At 36.4% G+C, this 17,001-nt stretch overlaps 1 protein-coding gene across 8 annotated transcripts in view; it reads right to left on the bottom strand.

Annotated features, from left to right (window-relative positions):
* Window positions 1-17,001, bottom strand: part of ptprub (protein tyrosine phosphatase receptor type Ub) — a 214,193-nt gene that overhangs the window by 130,980 nt on the left and 66,212 nt on the right. For all 8 annotated transcript variants that reach the window (XM_081389782.1, XM_081389784.1, XM_081389785.1 and 5 more), the window contains exon 2: window positions 15,967-16,095. In XM_081389782.1, coding sequence (XP_081245908.1) covers window positions 15,967-16,095 — 129 coding nt within the window. The remainder of the gene's footprint in view (window positions 1-15,966; window positions 16,096-17,001) is intronic.

Below are 17,001 nucleotides of genomic sequence, written 5' to 3'. Positions count from 1 at the left end.
CTTTGCAGAAATCGCAGCGGGTTTCCACAGAACAGGAATAACTTTGCTTTGCTATTCATCACCTCCCCCTTGAACCTTTGTTTAACTAATTTGATTGTTTTTTTATTTTTATTTAAAGCGTTTATTCTTAGCCTGGGTCGTGCAAGAATTTAAAATAAGAATTTTAGAACGGGTTCCTTTTTTATTTAAATTCAATAGTCACAATTTTTGCAACAAATCCAATCATTTTTTATTGATTTTGACTGTTTATGTCTGTTTTTTCCCCTGATATCCAAACGTATTTCCCCCAACCGATTAGATATTCTTTTCCAAACTAATTCTAAATGGTAGGGATGCACTGAAATTTTCACCAGAAACCGCTATTTTCAGTTTTGGGCTGAAATCAGTGAAATCAGGGATTAGTGCTTCTCCAATGGCGTGTTTAGTCTGTTTTCGGTGTCTATTTCATGCACACACTGTGGATAAACTACAACAGTTAAACACGTCAGCTGTGTGGACACTAGCTCTGGATTGACAATATTAATTTCTCAGTTTTAATCAGTAATGATATGGTTTCTTAAAACTTAAATCTTTTAGTCTGTGCTTTTTTTTGTTGATGCGTGAACAAAACTTTCCTAAACATCTGTAGCATGCCTGCCATCCAATAAATCTGTCGATTTCGTTACAAAATTCAAAGAATAAATGTCGTTTTGGTGCTCTTTAATATGGCGTGACAGATCGCTGTAGCTGCCTTCGTTCAAATGGCAGCACATCAAGCGCTCGTGAACCGATCATCTCATCTCCTCTTTTCTCATCTCCTCGGTTCTCTGTAAACGGTAGACCAATCAAAACAGACTGTGCTGTCTGACCAATCAGAGCAGAGGAAGCTCTCGGGAATGAGGGATTTAGAGAGGCTGAATCTTCCAATGAACTGTTTTCATACTCTTTGAGACATGCATAATGTATGTTATGTATTGTTTTTTTTTATTTGTTTACCTGGATGCATGTAAACCTATTGTAGGAGACCTCCAAAACAGAATTAGGAACATTTAAAATGGCATAATAGTGGCCCTTAAATTCAATTGATCAATTATTCTCAAACTAAACTAGTTGCCATTGAGTTCCACCGCAAAAACAAAAATCAAATCTTAAAAGACACCTTTTTGGTGACACATTCACACTGAAAGGTATTTTATGTATCAGCACAAAAACGAGACCTTAACCTAAAAAAAAAAAAAAACGTTTTGCCAAATCTAACCGCTCAATGCAATCACCACGTTATCTTGACATAAAAGCCAGTGTTTGTCATATTTGTGGAAAAACAGACAAAATATTCACTTTAAAGTCTTCCTTGTGCTTCATATTTTATATTTAACTTTGAGCTTCTTTCTCACCATTCCTATTACCAATCCTTCAGAGAGCTCCATCTCTGGCTCTCGCTCTCGCTCTCTCTTCATGCTCAGCAGCGTTATCGCTCCTCTCTGCTCTTTTGTCTTGGAACTCAGCATCTTCCTCACTGTTCATCATCCTCTGTTCTTCCTTGGTGTCGTATATACAGACTTCCTCTAATCCCCCCTTCTCACTCTCTCGCTCTCGTCAACCCTGTTACACTTCTTATCTCGTTTACTCTTTTTCTTTTGGACCTCTCACTCCCTTTGGTTCCTTCTCTGTCTGTCTGTCTGTCTCTCTCTCTCTCTCTCTCTCTCTAATCTTTCACTAATCCTCATTTATGTTCTCTCTCTGTGTTCGGTTAATTGCAGTCGGTTGTGCTCCTGCCTCTGCTCATATGACACCAGCACGTCTTTGTAGTCAGCCAACATTTTCTCTCACTCAGAACCTCCATTCTCCCAAAAAACAACAGAGTCCTGGATTGATAGAAGATGGAGGAGAGCAAGCCAATTACTCCAGCAGCAGGAGCATCTCTGCTTAGTCATTCAACAATGTTAGCTAACCTGCTCATTTCTTTGTCATTGCTAACAATGTAAGCTAGCATGGTTAGGTGCCATGTAAGACCAGTTTAACCTGACAATGGTCACTACCGTTCAAAAGTTTGCAGTCAGTAATTGATTGATTTATTTTGAAAGAAATTAATACTTCTATTTAGCAAGGATGCATAAAAGGGATAGTTCACCCAAAAATTACAATTCTGTCATCATTTACTTATGTTGTTCCAAACCTGTATGAGATTTTTTCTTCGGTTGAAGCAAATAAAAGATATTTTGAAGAATGTCAGTAACCAGAAAGTTGAAGGCAGCCATTGACTTCCATAGTAGGAAAGAAAAATACTACGGAAGTCAATGGCTGCCGTCAACTGTCTTGGTTACCAACATTCTTCAAAACATTCTTCATCTTTTTTTTATTTCAAAAGAAGCACAAAAAAAAAAAAAAACTCATGCAGGTTTAGAACAACATAAGGGTAAGTAAATGATTACAGAATTTTCATTTTTGGATGAACTATTCCTTTAAATTGATCGAAAGTTGATTAAATAAATGCAGCCTTGGTGAGACTTATAAAACTCACAAAAGACTTCTTTCAAAAACATTTTTTTTTTTAAATTCCAAACTTTTGAATAGTTGTGCATCTAAATTGAACATTTTTCACACACAAGCTCGATAAAAATTAATCATGTACTTTTTCGTTTTTTTTTTTTTCTTACAGTTTAACAGTTCTGAGGGCTCCTGAAATAAAATTATTAAGAAGTTAATTAATTCCTTATATGAAAATAAAAACTCAATATATTTTGAAGAGATTTTCTTTTGTTGTATGGATAAAAACAGTTCTTATCTTCTAACAATATCATCTTTTGTTATCCGCAAAAGAAAGAAAGGCATACAGTTTTGAAACGACAGAGTAAATTGACCGAATTTTTATTTTTGGGTGACATCACTGATAGCGCAAAAAGTAGACCATTTTTAATGATAATAAACTGTATCAGTATTCAACTGTAATTCAGACAAGATGAGATTTGTAAGCAAAGAGTTTTTTAAAACTTCCTCTGGCTGTTTTTCTGAACTGGAGTGTTTTTGTGCTCTCAGCTTGTTGCTGCTGCCAGTTAGCAGAAATTGAGGCTAACTGGAGGTCAACTGAAGAAGTGTGTTCGAGGAACAAATTAACTCATGTAAGAGAGTTGCCAGAAAGCCTTTCCCAAACCAATACTGAATTCACTTTCTAATCTATTCTCTCCGTATCACCTTTTCCCTTTTAGCATCCCATCAGATACCAGAGAGGGGAAATGTGTTTGCCTCTGAGATTAATTTTACAGATTTTCCTCCCTTAATGTGATATTTCACCCAAAAATATGAACATTGTCATCGTTTACTCAGCCTTTATCTCAATCAAAACCTCTATAATTTCCTTTCTAATGTCAAATACTAAAGAAAATAGAGAGATTTTTTGTTTTGTTTTTTTGGACACCATTGGCTTTCATTGTATGGTCAAAAACAGTTATTTAATTTAAATATATTAATTTATTCCCTTTTGTATCATCAACTGAGTACAAGGTGTGTGTTAAAATATTTCATTGGTTGTTAGTTATAAGGCTTCAGATGTTTGTTTGTTTTTTCCAGTTCTGTGGGAAACCTGAACCAATGACTTACAAACTAACTGCCTAATTATCTCTGATTTGAGTAAGTACCGTAATTGTCAATTTTACCGTATCCGTAATTTTAGTTTTTTTCTTTCTTTTTTTTTTAAAGAAGTAACAAACACCTTTTCGTTCCGACTTCTTCACTTCACCAGTAGAGTGAGGATTTACCGGCAGTCGCATAAATAAAAGGAAAAACTCCAGGTGGCTACAAGGACACAACTCACTCAAGAGAGATCTGGGTGAACAAGGCCAATTAATTAAGGTTACGAGAAAACATGTACAAACATGAAGAGGACTGCTTATATAAGCAAGGTGGACCTTGTTAAATCTATCCAGGTGTGGCTGTGCCAAAAGTCTCACTTCATAGAATAATATATTACTTATTGAGTATAATTCAAATAGCCATCCGTCTCCAGAGAGACTTTCTGCTTGCATCAGGCCCACCACATTCATTATCATATCAGTTAAAGTGATTATATGCAAATGGCTCCGCCCAGCAGCCGCATCTAGATATCAATTACAATGACAGCCAGTCTCACGCGACGTGTGTTATTATGGTAATTCTTCCCAAAATAGACTGCACCTGAGAAGAGAGCAAAGGGATAAGGGAAAAAGAGAGCACACCAGGCAATAAAAGACAAAGATTCTACTTGAACTTTTCACTGAAAATGAAGGCCTTGTGTACAAGTATGAGCTAACCAGCATTTCCAACTCAGAAAACGTCTCATCTCAAACATATTCTCTTGAGACAGAAATAACCAAACAACCGACAGAAATAACCAAACAACCATCAGCTGAATTATTCCATCTTGTTGTTGTTTTCCCTGCTGGAAAATCCAGTCTAAGATGGTACTGCATTTTGGAACATGACTGGTTTCTATATGGTGTAAACTGATCATTATCTAGTTTTAACTGGTCATTAGATAATTTAAGCTGGTACCAACTGTCTAAACTGATCATTAACTAGTCTAAACTGGTTATTGGCTAGTCTAAGATGATCATTAGCTAGTTTATGCTGGTTAATAGCTGGTCTATGCTGGTCACTGGCAAGCAAAAAATGTCCATTAGCTAGTCTAAGATGATCATTGGCTAGTAAAAATGCCATTAGGTAGTCTATTCTGGTCATTGAGTTGTTTAGGATGGCCACTGGTTAGTCTAAGATGATTATTCTAGTTTATGAAATATTTTCAATAGCTAGTCTAAGATGGTCATTAGCTTGTCAAAAATGATCATTAGCTAGTCTAAGATTGTCATAAGCTATAACAAAATGGTTATTGGTATGTCCACTAACTAGTCTAAGATGGCCATAAGCTAGTACAAAATGGCCATTAGTTGGTCACTACTACAGCTAGTCTCAGATGATCATAGCAGATGACCATTAGCCAGTCAAAGTTCGTTAACCATTATTTGGCTGAAGCTGGTCATTAACTGGTGCAAGTTAGCAGACAATCTTGGCTTAGCAACAAACCAGCTAAAAGCTGGTTCATACTGTACCAGCTTAAGGTGGTCAAGCTGGTTTCTGAAACATGGTTGCTGGTCAACCAGCTTACGAACAGCTAAAAATCTTCTGTCATGTTCTAAAAACATCTTTCCCTTACAGTAACATTAATTTTCCAGTTTAGATATACAAAAAAAAACTAAAAATACACAAAAATACCTTTGAGAACTAATTACTGCTTGTGCAGACGCTTACAATTACCACAGTGAGAATAAAGTGGATTCATGGATACAGTGTTTTAATTTCTAATATTTCTATGGTGGAACAATCTGTCATGCTGATGAGATACTAAATGTCAGATGTGTGTGTGCACAGGCCCATAGACTGAAATAAATGGCAATGTGTTCACACACTTTATGTGCTGCCTTAAAGCCTAATGCTGTGGCCAGTAAGCCAGGACACTGAATTACTGATGGGCTTTGACTGTATTAGGCAGCATCTACACCACTCTCAACCACGAATGGTTTCAGTGCCCCCCCAAGGCACTCTCCTCAACCCTTGATTAAAAAACAACCTCCGAGCAGTAAAACACCATTTCCACAGCCGAAAAAAACCAGGTCAGCAGATCTCATAATATATGCCCAACTCAACACCTGCAGCATTCATTTAATCTCTCTAAATCCAAATAAATAATCTAAGACTGTGGCTTGGTCACGGTATATAATGTCACACCTTAAGAATAAGAAGTCAAGACCAGCTTTAGTCTATTCTATAAAGAGAAAAAAAGCATGACAATGAATAAGATAATCAGTTTAACATTTTTAAACACTGAACTTTTTATATTACATTCACGCAGCGTGTCGTGACACAGGGTAATTCGTGTCACGCAGTTAGACAGAGTTTAAATTAGCCCGGAAAGATGTGGGCAGCCCTTTATGTGACTAGCTTTCACAGCACTAGTCTAATGTCACATCTGAAATGGCTTTAAGTGCAGCTCTGAATTGTCCTGAAAGATAACATGTCGGTGACATGGAAAGAGAGAGGAGGCGAAGGGTAAAAAGAGAGCAAACACAAGCATGATCAGGGGGTTGTCCCAGAGCTCCATGCTGCTTAGCATAACAGCTAAGCAAGCATGACAACATAAACACAACCAGCCGTTTTGCCTGCGGGTTAAGCTCTGCACTGGAGCAGAACCCTTAGACACATTATGCCGCTATTCCATCCTCCTTTCTACATCCTCCATCTTAACGACGCAGTCCTTCGAACACACTATTTATTCATTGAGCCATCAAAAGATAAGCTGCTTGCAAGCAGCTATTACATGACATGGTCAAGGTGACCACCACCACAGGCTATTTGAAGGTTACGGTCATAACTTCACTCTCAATTATACAGTTAAACAGACCTCTTTACTCTGAAAGGTCTCGCCTGCTAGCCGCAAAACAACATTAATTACAAGGAGGCTGTCGCTAGAGGGGAGCTAACATTAGCATAGTACATGCTCAGCTATGCCGTCGCATAGCTTAATGTCAAGTCCCTGTGGGTGTTTTCTGATGTAACTTCAAACAAAGAAAATTTAATCCCACCTAAAGACTCGGTTCAGGCTCCAAAATGGCCGCCTGGTGCATTAGATTAGGACAAATTTCAGAGATGCTTAAATTTCATGAGAAATATGTGATTAATTGCACAAAAGGGTTTTAATTTTGAATCTACTGAAAGCCCTAATATATATATATATATATATATATATATATATATATATATATATATATATATATATATATATATATATATATATATATATTTATATTTAGGGTTTTAATTTTGAATCTACTGAAAGCCCTAATATATATATATATATATATATATATATATATATATATATATATATATATATATATATATATATTTATATTTAGGGTTTTAATTTTGAATCTACTGAAAGCCCTAATATATATATATATATATATATATATATATATATATATATATATATATATATATATATATATTTATATTTATATTTATATATATATATATATATATATATATATATATATATATACAGTATATACATATATATATTTATATATAGATTTTTGCCAATTTTTTTGAATGAAAGATCAAAAGGATAAACGATGCAGATTTATTTTTTACAGCCATTTTTGTTCATATTTACCAGGGGTATGATTAATTCTGGGCACGACTGATATATATATATACATATACATATATATATATATATACAAATAGTAAATGCATGTAATGTGTAACAGGCACAATGTAAAATAAAGTGTTATTTGCACTGTTTAAAGACTGTAATATCTAAAATTGTGACCTTATTTGATTTGTGAACAATGTGTGCCCTCGTTAAAGTAAACACCGTTAATCATCATTAACCATGTTTATTCACAAAACATCAGCTCTGAATTTAAATTTCAGCATGTACGTGCAGATATCAGCTTGCTAAAGGATTTTTATTATTTTTTATAGTCTTCTAATTAGACAAATTACAAATAATTTGCTATATTGTGATTATCTAAATTACATTTTAATGTTTGGTTGAGGAGGAAGAGGCCGTCAGACTAAAAGCTTGTCATACAATTATGTTTTCAAACGTTCCACATTTTCTTTAAAAGGGGTGTGGCCACTCTGATTGACAGCTGGTTCAACAAATCGAGGTATGTCATAATTTAATGCATATGGGGAAAAACAGCACTTTTGTTGGATGAAACAATTATAGCTCACATAACAACATCACCACGTTTGTCGTATCCACACTACCAAAAGATAGGGGTCCGTAAGATTTTGTTTTTGTTTTTGAAAGAAATGCTCACCAAAGATGCATTTATGTGATCAAAAAACAGTATGAGTAATATTGTGATTTTTTTTAAATAATTTAAACAATTTAACTAAATTAACTATTACTCCAGTTTTCAGTGTCACATGATCCTTCAGAAATCACTCTATGCTAACCTGCTGTTCAAGAAACATTCCTGCTGCTTAATATACCGTGGACACCGTGATACTTTTTTTTTTTTCATGTTTCTTTAATGAATAGAAATAGAACAGCATTTATTTTATCTAGTAAAGAAATTTATAACATTACAGATGATTTCTGTCACTTTATCTATTTAATGTATCCTTGCTGAATAAAAAAGTATTTATTCCTATAAAAAATAAATATCTTACTGGGTCCAAACTTGTGACGGGTAATTTAATGTAATGTATAATGTAGATTCAGAAATTAAATTTTATTTAAAGTGGTTAAGGTTTTGTGGTCTGTGCAAATCCGTCCTGTGCCTGTAAACGGATCCACTCAGCTCTGCTATTTCTATGATAACTGATCCATGTTGTGTGGGTTTGTCTCACATTTGGAGTAAATCTTGTTTACAATAACATGTGAGACACGAAAAACAAGTATCATAGTGGGAATGTTGCTGGTACTTTAATTCATTTACACGAGCCTGACTATCAACCATTTTGGGAACCAAACAATAGATGTCTCTAAAGAATATAAAGACGACATGGAAATTAAGTATTTGATAGGGTTGCAGGGTTCTTAACATCCAACACACAAACACCTATGACGACAACTCTAAACAACCCTTTATTTAAGAACAGAGATGCAGTCAACACAAAGAGGCAACAAATACAACAACACAACCGTCAATAACACAGTAAACAGCAGTAGTTTGCAAAAAGTATTAATGCCACATGATGGGAATTGTAGTTCTGTTTTAAGCACAGCAGACACAGGCTATCTATAATCCAGTAAGGGAAATGTACAACTTAATTGTAAAGTCTACAGCTATACAGTGTAAAATAAGCATATATTGCCTCATAAACACTTAGACATTTGGTACTTTTTGACAATGCGTATAAACTCCCATAAAAATATAAAAACCTGAATCTTCAGCATAACGCTACCGACTTTTACAGGGATGGTAAATGCAAACATTCAATTTTACCCTTTACATTTCTTCAATGTCACCTCATTTGAAACAAGCTCCTCCAAAAAAAAAAAAAAAGGCATCTTAGCAGAGATGCACAGTTGTATTGCCTTTCATTGAAGGTGAAAAAGCCTTTATTTTATCCCCTTCTTACCCAAACCATCTTGCTATTTATTTATTACGTGTGACTGTAAATATGAACTCTTGTGAATGAGTAGTGGTCTGAGCCTGGCTTTGTGGTTTATGCTATCTGCCTCCAAATACAACTGGATTTAGTCTGCCCTGTTAGATTTACACAGCAATTCATTTCCCTCCATCACAGTGGTGCCTATTTACCACACATAATTTTTATTCCGTTCCAGGACAAGCCTGATGGATTCATAATTCACCCTTTGATAAAATCAAATATATAAATAATTTGTACTCCTAAGCATGAGGTAAATCAGCAGCTCGGGAATAATAATCACCAAACTTCACATCCTTTGCATAACGCATCCATTTCATAATTAAGTTTTAAGTTAAACATGTCCTTACATTTTTTGCTTTGGCCAGATTCTAAAACAGCAATGTATCCTTTGAGGAAAAACATAATCCCAGAATGCAAACAAGCTCTCTGAAAAAAACCAATCCATAAAAATATATATAATAAATGAACTGATATTTCATACGGTACTGAAAAATGTTGATAAAAACATTGGCCAGTATTCCAATGAAATTCTATTCAATCAGCCTTCAGCCATCTGATACAGCAGCATATCTATTTTACTACCATACTCATCAAGCTTTGATCTCATGTGCACTTTGATGATGGAATTTCAATCATATGGATGGTGAGGTTTTTTGTTTAGGACCTTTGTCAAGAGCCGATTCCATTACGAGGTGCTAAACGTAAAACTTGAAACTCTGGGTTGAGACGGTTAAAAAGACACTTCTCTGATCAGATGAAAGTTCAAAGAAAAGTGGAGGATCATTGAATTAATCATTGAGTTTCTGAAAAATTGCATGATTATTCAATTCTTTGAGTGCTAAGGGTGAGTCTGATTTCAGATGAGCTGGTACCTACTGTGTATATATACACACTGGCAGAGCTGCCGATTACTTTCGTAAAGCATTCTTTTTGCACCAAAACTACAGTGTTGCCTTTTACTCAATGCCCATATTTATAATGCATTATTTTCATATGATTCAAAATATGAATCACATAGTCAATTAAATAACCGCAAAAAATGACTTATTAATTGGCATGGGGCCATACACCACAAAAAAGTTTGGGGTCCGCAAGAACTTCTTTCTTTGTACGAAATTAATACTTTTATTTAGCAAAGATGCATTAAATCGATCAAAATTTCATATAAATCTTGTTCTTTTAAACTTTCCATTCATCAAACACAAATGTTTTCAACATTGATACAATTATAACAAGAAATGTTTCTTGAGCGCCAAATCAGCATATAGACTGATTTCTGGAGGATCATGTGACACAGAAGACTGAAAAATGAGCTTAGTCATCAAAGTATTTCACAATATTACTGTTTTTACTGTATTTTTAATCAAATGCCGCCTTGGAGAAAAATAAATAATTTTTTTAAAAAAAGCTTCTTTTTTTCTTTTTTTAATTAAAAATGTATGTTTAAACATTTTTTAAATATTGTATAACTAGCTATTTCAATGTCCTTCAAATGAATAGTAAATGATAACTATGAACATGCAGAATAAAATGCTTTACCAAAAAAAAAAAAAACAAAAAAAAAAAAATCTGACCACACTGTTTGTAAAATTGTAAAGAATAGAGATAGAAATAGAATAGTCTTTAAACCCAGTGAGTTAAATCATCCTTTCAAACCAGACCTGGGGCAGGTTGCATAAAATGCTTAGACTAGTCTTACAAGTTAGCCATCTAATGTTGTTCTTTAAGATTGGTCTTATTAAGTCAGTAGATTGGTCGAATTTAATTCTGAAGATTAAATAGTCAGACTAGTAACTTGGCGGCTATGTTTATGCAACATGGCCCCTGGTCATAAACAAGTCAAAACGTAAACATGCCGACTAATTCAAAATAATTGCAGTGCACTACAAACTCCATTCCATCCGTGTGTCGAGAGGCAGTTTTGAGAGTCCCAGAGCAGAAGTCAGTGATTGAGAGACGGTGGATGGAGGCAGGCAGCTCTGGGCTTCGGGAAACTTTATTAGATCATTGAGGGAAGCCAGCCAGGTCTGATAATGACCCTACAACTCCACCAGATGTGTCTCCCCCACCAACTTCCTCTGTCAGGGGCCCCTGTGGTCTCTCATATCAGTGATGAATAAGGCCTGGGCATCAGAGTGTGGATAATGTGCAGATGGGACACGAGCCTGCTGTTTGAGAAAGGTGAAGGGCGGCTGGTAATAAAGACCTACAGGTCTCTGATCAGCGCTGTGTGCCTCGGTGCCTCTCTGACTAAGGAAGGACGTAATAAGATACAACATGCCCAGAGAATTGCCTGGCTTTAGCGCTAATATCTGTGGGAACCTCCTTCCGGTGAGGAGATTACTGCAGATCTGTGCTGGACCCAGAGGCCTAGCTTAAGGAGAGAAAGGACCAATTAGGTTATCAGAAGTGATGCAGGTTTCTCTGCCTCCCATGATGACCGAGAGGTCTTCCCGTCTCTAACCGATCCACTGGATTCAAGCGTGTAGGGCGCAGGTCTTACCCATAGACTGTAAAAAAAGATGGACGACGCCCCTTCGCTCTCTTCCATTGATGAGAACTGAAGCCGCCAGTGTCCCGATATGGCGCTGACATATTGGAACTTGAGTCTGCGCAGTAGCGATCTCGGGACCAGACCTGCGCAGTAGTGAGCAGGAAGTAAAACCGTGTAATCAACGCTCCGCCCTCACTCTCGCAGAGAGAGTGCATTCTGCACACTTTTTTAAAAAATGTATTGCAGTATGACAAGAGGCTTGTTAAAATATAGTAAATACAATCTCTGCAGTCCTTCGAAGATCCCGAAAAAAATGTCCGTTGGTGCTTCAGTGACTACTTCGCTCAGAGAACCTGTCAATCACGGCTGTCAATCATGACGTAACACCACCGCATCACGTAACTAACTAAAAACCAACTTATTTTTGAAACAGACACTTGAACTTACATCAGTGTGATAAAAACGACAGCAAATGAAAGAAACCACCTTTGGAAAAAAGATATTTGAAGTGTAATTTAATTGTTTAGTTGGTCTCACGTCCCGTTGAATAACACAGGGAGGCGGGGCTTATGACCTATACTAGGACCAGTCACCGGGGGGCGATCGAGACGTTTTGGCTTCACTTTTCAGGGCTTGTGCGGCACGCTTGGTCTTACCTCAGAACACATCAGACTGCAGTGACTGACTTCCAAATAATAATCAGATAAGAATTAATCTCTTTGCAAATGAATGTTAACCGATTGACCTCAAGAGTACGTGCCTCTACTCTGCTTGCCCTGTCTAAAATTAATACTCACCAAATATGTCATAATTGGCTTTGGTGAGTAAATAAAACAGAGCTGTATGGTTGAAGTCAAACTGTAAGAATGATAAATTCTAAACCCAAATTCAAATTCAAATAAAGACATACTGATACAGTCTATGAAAGACGTCTCTAAAAACTTTTCCCTAAGTGGAAAATGTACCATCATAGGGTATGTATTTTTGTTAAATTCTTTTCCAGAACTACATATGGAAACATTTACATTTATGGATTGACAGACCCTTTAAACAACTAAGCAACATGTGAAACATGAGGAACAAAACCACAATTTATCAGTTTTGTGAGAGATTTGAGGAGGACAGCACGATTCTAGGAGGGGATATATACATACATATTTGTTTTTGTTCTTTGGATAAAAATTGCAATTGATATTTAAAATGTGATTTAAATAAAAAGTGATTATCAATGACGACTATGAATAAAATATATAAATATTTGTACTTTTTTAATATAATTAGTCATTTAAAATATTGCTAAATATATTTAATTCGTTTAAATAAGTTTATGGCAGTCTTAATTTCTTTCTTTATCTTGGGGTGGAAAACCAGCTGGTTATATTTATTTATATATTTATTTAATTAAATTGCAGCCTTTGCTTTTTGATAATTGTAATAAGCCATATCCTGATTTTGGTTTTATTTAGATCGTGATTTAAATCGTGCAGCCCTAGGTGTGAGTAACACAATGACCCATGCTGGCCTCTAACAGGTTACACTACGAAACTGTTCATCACAAATATGACCTGTTGTCATAGTGAGACAGAGAAAAAAAATATTTCTATTAAAAAAATATATTTTTTTATTACATAAATGTGAAAATCCTGTAGGCAAAGTTCCCTGTAGGCATCCAAAACCCCTTCTCACCCCTCATAAACCTCTTCCTCAGACAGAAAATTTGAATTTGTCTCCAGACAGAGAGATACGGGTTATCACTGCAAAACTGTGCCGTTTTATCCACGCACAGGGACCAGAGTTACACCCCATCCTCTAGTAATCTTCTAAGCAAAAGTTAGCTCAGCGTCGTGCTCTGAATTAAGATGGGTGATGGTGACAGAATCGCTGAAACACTAAGAACTGAGAAAATACAACTGGCCTTGTGCATGAGCGCGCAGCATTTGCACACTGACGCCGAAAACAACATGAAAGGATCCGTTTTGCCACTCAGTACCATGGCAGTTTCTGACCTAGTTTCCCAAAGCCAATCTGCCCCATGTTATGAAGATCAAAAATCTGCCGGTTAAATGCCTCATTGCCCATTACAGATGCCAGTGTGGGGTTCCCCATGTAAGAGTATACGATAAACTCCTACCGCAGGGTGAACGCGCGCTGTCATTGTGTGTTTACATTCACACAGTCAAACACTTCCTGCTGTGTTTTCAAGGTGTGACATCATTCTCACCTACTTAAACTTTGCATGCCTAGACTCATCTGTTGCCCCCGGAGCAGAGTGAATGTCACACGACAGACAGTCGGCTTTAATTAAACCCAGAGAGAAATGTATTAATTACTGCACAGCGCCTGTGACTGCGGGTGAAGTGTCTTGGGTCTGCATATGATTAGAATGCTGATTATGATTTACTGTGGAGGATTCCATCATCCTCAACTATCCTAATGACTCATTCATATATTGAAAACGAGTTATAGTTTTCTTTTAGTGGCTTTGGTACCATTCACAATTGCGTGGAACATTCTCTTAGACTTCACTTCAAACTGATCAAACGTCGTTTATTCAAAACCTGCTGCAGTGCTTTCATTAGCATAACTCTTTCCTTTCACACAACAATTACTTCAAATCACAAGATTAGAGTAACAGATAATGAGAAAATTTGCTTTAATCACCGAAAAATGGTGATCTTTCAATTTAGTAATTTTCACAATCATTTACTTCAACAGAATACAGGCATCAAATCACCGTTAGAAATGCTGAATGAACAAAACTGGTCAGGAAATGCAAACCAATTACAGTTTGTAATTTAAAAAAACAAATAAATGTAATAAATATATAAATATGATATATAAAACCAAATAAATTATACTTCATAATATTATTTTCTTGATAAAATCTCAATATATATGTGTGTATGTATATTACAGTGTGTGTAGTGAAAATTTTCTTTTTTTGTGTGACATATAAGCATTAAAACTGCATTTTTGTTTATTTTTTTATGAGATTTGTAAAAGTTTTGAAAATGTACCACTGTTGAGAATAGTACCAAAGCACTTTACAATACGGTCCCATTAGTTAATGCATTAACTTACAATGAGCAATTCATTTGTTACAGTAATTTACTATAGGGTTATGATTAGGGATTGGTTTGGTTTAGGGTTAGTTGCGTGTAATTTTGCATAATTTATAGTTATTTAGTAACTACATGTAACAATGACATAAGTGTTAGCTGTATTTGTAAATGTTGCAATTAACAGTAACTAGTATTTTTTCATTGTTAGTTAATGTTTCCTTCTTCAATTACTCAGCGCTTATATATATTATATTATACAATATTATATGATATTATACTATATTATATGATATAAACTTATTATTTTATTATGAATGTACACTACAAATGTAGTACTATCTGTCTCCTCAAAAAGATTAAGGACAGCCGGCCCAGTCTGTAAATTCCTATTCCTCTGGTAGTCTTTGACCTTCCATTCAAACTTGTGTAGATTATAGAGCTTGGCTCACATTCCCCCTGAGATATGCTTTTCACAAGCCTCTTTATCCAGGTCCCCAGTGTTTTACTTCATCGTTGAAAACCTTACCAAGTTTTTATCTGTTTCATTGTGTCATCGTCATCCTATCTCTCCTCGCATCGAAGTCCCAGCGATCCTTCTGTCACTTTCACTGTCTTACCACCGGTGGCTGCCTAATCCAATTACTAGTTCTGCACTTTCTTGCCTCCCTCTGCTTGTTTTGATCTAGTTTCAACAATGACTCTCAATAAAAGCCCCTTCCCAGCAGGCCCTGCGCATCTCTCTGACACTTCCCGTTTCGGGACGGGCTACATTTCAAAGAACTCATTGATTGTCGGGATCGTTTCGTTTCAGGTAGGGCCAACTTCTTAATCACTTCTGTTTGCCGGTTGACATGGACAGAATAAGACATCGAGAGACGAGACCTGCTGATGTGCGTTTATAGATCCGGCTCTTTGCCTTTCTCATTTCGCCCGCTCGCTTTGACTGGTCAATGTGTCCGAGGGAGTTCTATTCATTTCCTGCAGCAGCCCTTCAACAAAACTGGAATATCGGCTACGTGTTCTCAGTAGTTCCAGATATCAACACATTTAACACAGAAAACTTTCTCAACATTTTTACAAAGCAACAACTAAAACGAGAAACAAAATAAAGAGCATGCTGCTACGGCGGCCATCGTTCCAGCTGTCACTCTGATGAGGCCGGTAGGAGGGCATCTGAGACGGACGGGACCACGGGCGTGAAACGGTTTGCGCCACAGTGTGAAATAAACTGGTGGAATAAGAATGGACAACGCTGGGCAGACTTACCGCGCAGGAGATCAGAGGTGGAGTGTGGCGAGGCGTGAGCGCGGAACAGCTGCCAATCAAAGTCATCCTCCTCCCCTTGGCTGAACTCACACAGACTGGGGTCGGACTCTTCATCAAACGTGCAGCCCGCTAGGGAGGAACAGAGAGAAGCAAAACATGTTAACGGTCTTGATTCAAGTCCATGACTTCCTCTCATTAAAAACCTTAAATGGCTAGGAATACGTGCTTCCTGCTTAACCTGACAAGTCTCTGTACATGAATTATTTAAAGCGTCTGGCCGTATATTTAAAAGCCTCCGGGGCACTAACATTTCATTTGGACAGCATTTGATCCACAATTTGTTGACACTGAAATGTGAATTACAATACGACTCCCTCAGTTAATGTGGCTGCAGGCAGGCATACTAGGACTCCCTGGCCCGGCAGTCTAATTAAGCAGCCGTGTGTTATTTGGGGCTCCGTTTCATCATGCGAGCCCCTGTGATCTCATTTCTGGTTTTGCCGAGTGAGAGGTGCCAGACTGCACACACCCACATGCATTTACAACACCGGCTCTTTAGGCAGCCATTCGCCAAAGCAATCATTCCTTTATTCAAGACACACCGCTCTCACACACAACATCTACAAGGACACACGTCTACCCATCGCCTCTACCAATCAATCATCAATAGCGATTGAAGATTCACAACACAAACACAAGTCCTGTGACAGACCAATATATCAGCGAGGGCCAATTAAACGGTCAAAGACAACTCTGCCCGCTTAATTGCTGCAAATAGTGACCAGGCAGGCAGTATATTATTTATGTATTATTAAATATTATTTTAATAGAAGTATTTTATAAAAACTATTTATTTTTATTTTTATTAATAGATGTATTATATAAAATTGTATTAATAAAAATGATTATAGAACTTTAAAAATTGTATTGAAAAGGCTGTCAGATATTAACTGGCAAAGCAGACAGTTATAATAATAATAATAGTAATAATAAAAAGTTGCAAAATCGACTTGTCAGTATAATTTATCAAATAGT

The sequence above is a fragment of the Scardinius erythrophthalmus genome (assembly GCF_964197995.2).
Source record: "Scardinius erythrophthalmus genome assembly, chromosome: 16".
In the NCBI taxonomy this organism is placed as follows: Eukaryota; Metazoa; Chordata; class Actinopteri; order Cypriniformes; family Leuciscidae; genus Scardinius; species Scardinius erythrophthalmus.
The sequence above is the reverse complement of the archived record's forward strand: the minus strand, read 5'-3'. Positions and strand labels throughout refer to the sequence as shown.